Here is a 7,246-nt window from a genome sequence, read left to right as displayed (position 1 = left end):
TAATTGTACTAATTGTTTTCTTTTCCATACAATTCTGAACCAAAACTACACAGGGCACAACCTTCTATGATTAGTTCCTTTGATAACTAGTACTCCCTCTGTAAACTAATATAAGAGCGTTTAGATTACTAAAATTGTGATCTAAATGCTCTTATATTAGTTTACGGAGGGGTATTGAAGAGCAGCCACAGAGTTCCATTCACAATTTACTTGGATTTTTGTTTTGATGGATAAACAAAATAGGAAGCTAGCAAACTTATTTAACGAGATAAGCAAACTATGTACTTGATGACATAAGCAAACTTGTTCAACCCTGACAAACAAGACATAAACAAACTGGTTCAACTCTGACACACATGACATAAACAAGCTGGTTTAACCCAGGAAAAGTAAACTACAAATTTCAAACAACAAGATAAAGGACAAGCACAAGCACAAGCAACACGAAGGCAGACTTTGATGTCTCCTCATCCCGCATAGTGGCAGTGGTAGTAGGGGTCCTCTTCCTGCTCTTTTGAAATTTCCAGACCTCTTTTGATGTTGTCGATTATCTTCCACGACTTGTAGGTGGCGTACGCATCTATTGTTGCGTACACGATGAGGTAATCTGGCAGTGGGCTCACCCCCCACAGTTTATGGTCTGCCTGCTTGTCGATCTTCTTCTTCATCTTGTTGTAGAATGGGTGGATGACGCTGCCTGCAAAATCAGCCAAGGAGTCGTACGGTTTTCCGTTGTATGGAACTCTCTAGTTGCGCTGAATGTCGATGTGCTTGTTGGGGTTTATCTCCAAACCAAACATCTTCAGCTTGTCCTTGGCATTTTTAATGCTGAAACCGGCAAAGGTGAACAACTTCTCCTCCTGTAGGAGCTCTTTGAGGCGCTTTGGCCTGCTAGGGGAGAGACAAGTGATGAATACATGGAGTACTAGTGTTTGTTTTTCAAGATTTAATCTTCTATTTTTTACGGTTTACAAGTGAATAATACATGGAGTAGATGCTTATACAGTATAAGTCATGGATGAATGTAGTTCAGAAACTAGTGCACAAAGTTCTGAAATAAAATCAAGTACACCATGTTATTTCTCTTTTTGGAATATATAGTTGAGTCAATGATCTATTTGCTTTCTTAGTGCCAGTTTAGTTTTATTCTATTGAATAAAATAACATATACCTCTTCTTCACCAAGTTCTTAAGTTTTTTTTGTGGTGAAAATAACACCAGACCAAGTTCAGAAACTACTTCACTACATCAAGTTCAGAAACTACACTAATGAATCAAGATGAGAAACTACACTGGTACATCAAGCTCACAAATTAATCTTGTGCAACAATTTCAGATACTAATCAAGTGCATCAGGTTCAAAATATATTCTAGTGCATCTACTTTGAGGAACTGCACTAGTGCATCCATTTTCACAAACTACACTAGTACATCTAGTATGAAACTAGTCTAATGAAATTTCGAGGGAGCAGTATTGATGAATGGAAGAGGGTGAATGAGTAGGATTTTTCACCATTTTGTGGCTGCAGTGATGTGGTACACGTGGCAGAGACCCTCCGTGCTTAACTGCAGAACTGCTGCCATCTGCAGAGGTTCATCATCTTTGGTAAACTCCACATCAACGCCGATGATGTGGGGATACGAGCCGCAGGCGCTCCTCCTGATCCTAAAGATCATCTCATCGGCCTTGTCTGGTTCGCTGGTGCAGATGACCTCCAGCATCTCCTTGCCGTGGAGCTCAACCCTGTAGGATCAGAAGTATGTCTAGAGGGGGGGTGATTAGACTACTTGACCAAATAAAAAATCTAGCCTTTTCCCAATTTTAGTTCTTGGCAGATTTTAGCAACTTAGCACAAGTCAAGCAATCAACCTACACATGCAATTCTAAGAGTATAGCAGCAGAATGTAAAACAATTGCATACGAAGGTAAAGGGATGAGTTTGAGGGAGAAAACGCAATGTTGACACGGAGATTTTTTATCCGTGGTTCCGATAGGTGGTGCTATCGTACATCCACGTTGATGGAGACTTCAACCCACGTAGGGCAACGGTTGCGCGAGTCCACGGAGGGCTCCACCCACGAAAGGTCCACGAAGAAGCAACCTTGTCTATCCCACCATGGCCGTCGCCCACGAAGGACTTGCCTCACTAGGGTAGATCTTCACGAAGTAGGCGATCTCCTTGCCCTTACAACCTCCTTGGTTCAACTACACAATCTTGTTGGAGGCTCCCAAGTGACACCTAGCCAATCTAGGAGACACCACTCTCCAAGAAGTAACAAATGGTGTGTTGATGATGAACCCCTTGCTCTTGTGCTTCAAATGATAGTCTCCCCAACACTCAACTCTCTCTCATAGGATTGGATTTGGTAGAAAGAAGATTTGAGTGGAAAGCAACTTGGGGAAGGCTAGAGATCAAGATTTATGTGGTTGGAATGGAATATCTTGGACTCAACACAAGTGTAGGTGGTTCTCTCCCAGAAAATATGTATTGGAAGTGTAGGCATGTTCTGATGGATCTCTCCACGAATGAAGAGTGGGTGGAGGGGTATATATAGCCTCCACACAAAATCTAACCATTACACACAAATCACCAAACTCGGTGGGACCGAATTCTTAAACTCGGTCGGACCGATTTAGTTCAAATGTGAACGGTAGGATTCTCGGTGGGACCGACATGTCAACTCGGTGGGGCCGATGTCATTAGGGTTAGGGCATAACGTAATCTCGGTGAGACCGATTACACAAACTTGGTGAGACCGATTTTGGTAATAGCCAAACAGAGAGTTGGTCAGGCAAACTCGGTGGGACCGATTCGCTCATCTCGGTTGGACCGAAACGTTACGAAAAGGAAACAGAGAGTTTGCATTGCAATCTCGTGGGACCGATCGCTCATCTCGGTTTGACCGAAACGTTACGTAGGGAAACAGAGAGTTTGCAATCCCATCTCGGTGAGACCGAGATCCCTATCGGTGAGACCGAATTGATTAGGGTTTCTGGCAGTGTGTAACACCCCGGATGTAATTTTCCATATTTGTAACTCCAACTCTTGCCATTTTCGGCTATGTGTTATGTTATTCCCTTCGTGGTCGGGTTTTATTTTTCGTTTTGCATTTTCTTTCATGTCATGCATCTCATATCATGTCATCATGTGCATTGCATTTGCATACGTGTTCGTCTCATACATCCGAGCATTTTCCCCGTTGTCCGTTTTGCAATCCGGCACTCCCACCTCCTCCGTGCACCCCTCTTGTTTTCTTTCGTGAGAGGGTGTCAAACGTTCTCGGAATGGGCCGAGGCTTGTCAAGTGGCCTTGGTATACCACCGGGAGACCACCGGTCAAGTTTCGTTCCATTTGGAGGTCGTTTTGTACTCCAACGGTTAACCGGGCAACCGCAAAGTCCGTTTGTATGTTGCAGCAAAACCCCTCTCTAAACAGCCCGAAACCAACCAAACTCTCTTCCATGCTCTAGGTCGTTCGATCACGATCGTGTGGGCGAAAACCGCACCTCATTTGGACTCTCCTAGCTCCCTCTACCTATATATATATGCATCCCTCCCGAAATACGTTCGCAGTCCAAACCCTAACCCGCTCCTCCGCGCCGCCGGACACGTCCGCCGCCGCCGGACGTTTCTCCACCGCCGCGCCCGGCCAATCCCGCGCTGCCATGTGGCCGAGTCCGCCGCCCGTACGCAGCGCGCGCCCGCGGCCCGGCGAGCCCGCAACCGGCCCCCGAGCCCGCAACAGCCGCGCGCCCCGCCGCCCATCGCCCGCTGCCCCGCCGCTTCGCGCCCTCGCCGCCTCGCCGCCGCCGCGCCACCGCGTCGGCTCCACCCCGCGCCGCCGCCTCCTCCTCTGCCGTCCGCCGGCGCCCGTCCCCGAGCTCCGGCGACCCGCGCCGTCGCCTCCTCCACTCCCTCCGATCCGCGCCGCCGTCTCCTTCTCCTCTCCCGTCGCCGGCGACGAGCCCGAGCCCGAGATCCCGATCCAGTCAACGGGAGGTTGACTTCTCTCCCTCTCAAAATTTCTCCAAGTCTTATTATTTTTACAGTATGTGCACCTGTTCAACGCATCATAACTTTCTGCATATAGCTCAGTTTCGTGCGTGTAATATATCGAAATGTTCGTCTCTAGATGCTCTTCATTTTCTTACATTGGTCCATGTTCATTTGAGCCCATCTTGATGCCCACATTTCTGGTGCAAGAGTGCTAGTTGCTGTTATCTGCAGTTACTTATCAGAACTTGAGGATTTGTTATTTTTGTTGCATTTAATCTGTGCATCTTATGGGCATGAGATCTACATGTGTTTTGTTGTATGCCATGCCATCTTTACAGAGGTGTATGCCATGTATTTTTGTGATCTCTGTGGTGACTATCACAAGCATGCAAACTAGGCTTCGTGATGTTTCTGATTTCAGAGACTTAGTAAATTTACTAAGTCTTTGTCTGCTGTTATTTTGTTGCTATGTATCCATGTGGCTACAAAGAGATCCATGCTTATTTTAGGGATGTTCAGTAAGGATGTTTTGTAGATATTGTTGTAATTGATCCAGTCCTGCCTTTTTTGCAATTATGTAGTGACATAGCATGACTCAATCTTGCTCTACTTTTGCTATAAAATATTTCTGGCAGATTGTTAACATGATATTCAATTTTGCCAAGCTTGTTGTAGTTGTTTCATACATGCTATGTATTTGTTATTGCCATGGATAGCTTCATAAACTTGCCATATTGCTGTAGGTATGCTTGTTTTGTCATGCATTGCTTTGTGGTGAGTGCATCAAGCTCCCCAAGATGCCCTCATAATGACTGTTTCTGCCATGCTCTGAAACCTGATAACGAAACTTGCTATGTTTACATGGTTGCCATCATATCTTCTGGTCCTTTTTGGCTTATGGTCAATAAGGGACTTTTGTCATACGAATTTAGTAGCATACTTCCATTCCTTGTTTTTCCATGTTAAGTTTGTGTAGCATGTTGTTTTCATGCTCTGAATATTGCTACCTGACGCTGTTTCAGCCATGTCCAGTAATTTCACAAGTCTGTGAACCTGTTATCTTTTGCACTTTTTCCATGCTTGTTTGAACCTGTTATGTTGTGATCTAGCCGTAGCTCAGTGTTCATCTTTTGTCAAGATTCTCCTGTAGATTACTTTCATATGATTTGTTGCTAAGTTGGGGTGCTGTAGCATTGTTACTTGTTGCATTCTAAGTGCTATCATGCTGGAAATCGCAGATTCGTGTCATTCTTGTTTTGCTTGCCATTTGCGAACCGTGCATCCGTTTCCGGTGATCTTTATATCGATTTCGACCGAAATCATCTCATCTTTCCAGTGGCATGCTTGGTTTGCCAAGTTAATGCCTTGTTCATCATTTTCCTTCCGGAGCACGCATATGCATCGCATATCATGTCTTGCATATCATTCATGTTTTGCATCATGTTGCTTGTGCATTTATCGTGATTGATTGTGGTTCCGTTGCTTGTGTTCTTGTTTTGGGTAGATCCGGGAGACGAGTTCGTGAACGAGGAACCTGTTGAGTACGCTTACGAGGATCAAGCTTTCGACAACTCTGAGAACCTTGCAGGCAAGATGACCACCCCTCGAAATCACTTCTATCTTTGCTTTGCTAGTTGTTCGTTCTATTGCCATGCTGCGCTATCTACCACTTGCTATATCATTCCTCCCATATTGCCAAGTCAAGCCTCTAACCATCCTTTCCTAGCAAACCGTTGTTTGGCTAAGCTACCGCTTTTGCTCAGCCTTTCTTATAGCGTTGCTAGTTGCAGGTGAAGTTGAAGTTTGTTCCATGTTGGAACATGGATATTTTGGAATACCACAATATCTCTTATTATATTAATGCATCTATATATATTTGGTTAATAGTGGAAGGCTCGGGCTTATGCCTAGTGTTTTGTTCCACTCTTGCCGCCCTAGTTTCCGTCATACCGGTATTATGTTCCTTGAGTTTGCGTTCCTTACGCGGTTGGGTGATTTATGGGACCCCCTTGACAGTTCGCCTTGAATAAAACTCCTCCAGCAAGGCCCAACCTTGGTTTTACCATTTGTCTCCTAAGCCTTTTCCCTCGGGTTTTCGCGAGCCCGAGGGTCATCTTTATTTAAACCCCCGGGCCAGTGTTCCTCTGAGTGCTGGTCCAAACTAGAGCCACTTGCAGCGCCACCTTGGGGAAACTCGAGGATTTTTTTTAGTTGTACGTAGTGTTCATCTGGTGTGCCCTGAGAACGAGATATGTGCAGCTCCTATCGGGATTTGTCGGCACATTCGGGCGGCTTTGTTGGTTTTGTTTTACCATTGTCGAAATGTCTTGTAAACCGGAATTCCGAGACTGATCGGGTCTTTCCGGGAGAAGGTTTATCCTTCGTTGACCGTGAGAGCTTATGATGGGCTAAGTTGGGACACCCCTAGAGGGTATTATCTTTCGAAAGCCGTGCCCGCAGTTATGAGGCAGATGGGAATTTGTTAATGTCCGGTTGTAGAGAACTTTTCACTTGACTTAATTAAAATACATCAACTGTGTGTGTAGCCGTGATGGTCTCTTCTCGGCGGAGTCCGGGAAGTGAACACGGTTTGAGTTATGAATGACGTAAGTAGGAGTTCAGGATCACTTCTTGGTCATTACTAGTTGACGACCGTTCCGTTGCTTCTCTTCTCTCTCTCTTTTGCGTATGTTAGCCACTATATATGCTTAGTGCCTGCTGCAGCTCCACCTCATTACATCATCCTTTACTATAAGCTTAAATAGTCTTGATCTCGCGGGTGTGAGTTTGCTGAGTCCTCGTGACTCACAGATTCTACCAAAACAGTTGCAGGTGCCGACGATGCCAGTGCAGATGTTGAGATCGACCTCAAGTGGGAGTTCGACGAGGAACGTGGACGTTACTATGTGTCTTTTCCTGATGATCAGTAGTGGAGCCCAGTTGGGACGATCGGGGATCTAGCATTTGGGGTTATCTTATTTTCATTTGGATTTGACCGTAGCCGGTCTATATGTGTGTATTTTGGATGATGTATGAATTATATTTATGTATTGTGTGAAGTGGCGATTGTAAGCCAACTCTCGTTATCCCATTCTTATTCATTACATGGGATTGTGTGAAGATGACCCTTCTTGCGACAAAACCACAATGCGGTTATGCCTCTAAGTCGTGCCTCGACACGTGGGAGATATAGCGGCATCGTGGGCGTTACACAGTGGCTATGTCAACTGAACTCGATGGCTCCGGATG

The 7,246-nt window shown here is 45.3% G+C and overlaps 1 protein-coding gene across 1 annotated transcript; it reads right to left on the bottom strand.

Moving 5' to 3' along the window:
* Nucleotides 1–467: 467 nt before the first annotated feature.
* LOC141041198 (uncharacterized) lies at nt 468–1,722 on the bottom strand. The gene is made up of 3 exons (XM_073507316.1): nt 1,514–1,722; nt 794–888; nt 468–697 (listed from the first exon to the last, which is right to left on the bottom strand). Exons 1-3 carry the CDS (start codon nt 1,720–1,722, stop codon nt 468–470), a joined length of 534 nt encoding a protein of 177 aa, XP_073363417.1.
* Between the last annotated feature and the right edge of the window lie 5,524 nt (nt 1,723–7,246).

The sequence above is a fragment of the Aegilops tauschii genome, chromosome 2 (genome assembly GCF_002575655.3).
Source record: "Aegilops tauschii subsp. strangulata cultivar AL8/78 chromosome 2, Aet v6.0, whole genome shotgun sequence".
Lineage (NCBI taxonomy): Eukaryota > Viridiplantae > Streptophyta > Magnoliopsida > Poales > Poaceae > Aegilops > Aegilops tauschii.
The sequence above is the reverse complement of the archived record's forward strand: the minus strand, read 5'-3'. Positions and strand labels throughout refer to the sequence as shown.

Excerpts from the sequence above, each read along its gene's own strand:
- LOC141041198 (XM_073507316.1), bottom strand. The coding sequence starts at position 1,722 with ATGCTGGAGGTCATCTGCACCAGCGAACCAGACAAGGCCGATGAGATG. Across the intron at positions 889-1,513 it reads ATCACTGCAGCCACAAAATG|GCCAAAGCGCCTCAAAGAGC; the intron begins GTGAAAAATCCT and ends CTCCCCTAGCAG. Across the intron at positions 698-793 it reads GGACAAGCTGAAGATGTTTG|GCAGCGTCATCCACCCATTC; the intron begins GTTTGGAGATAA and ends CTGATTTTGCAG.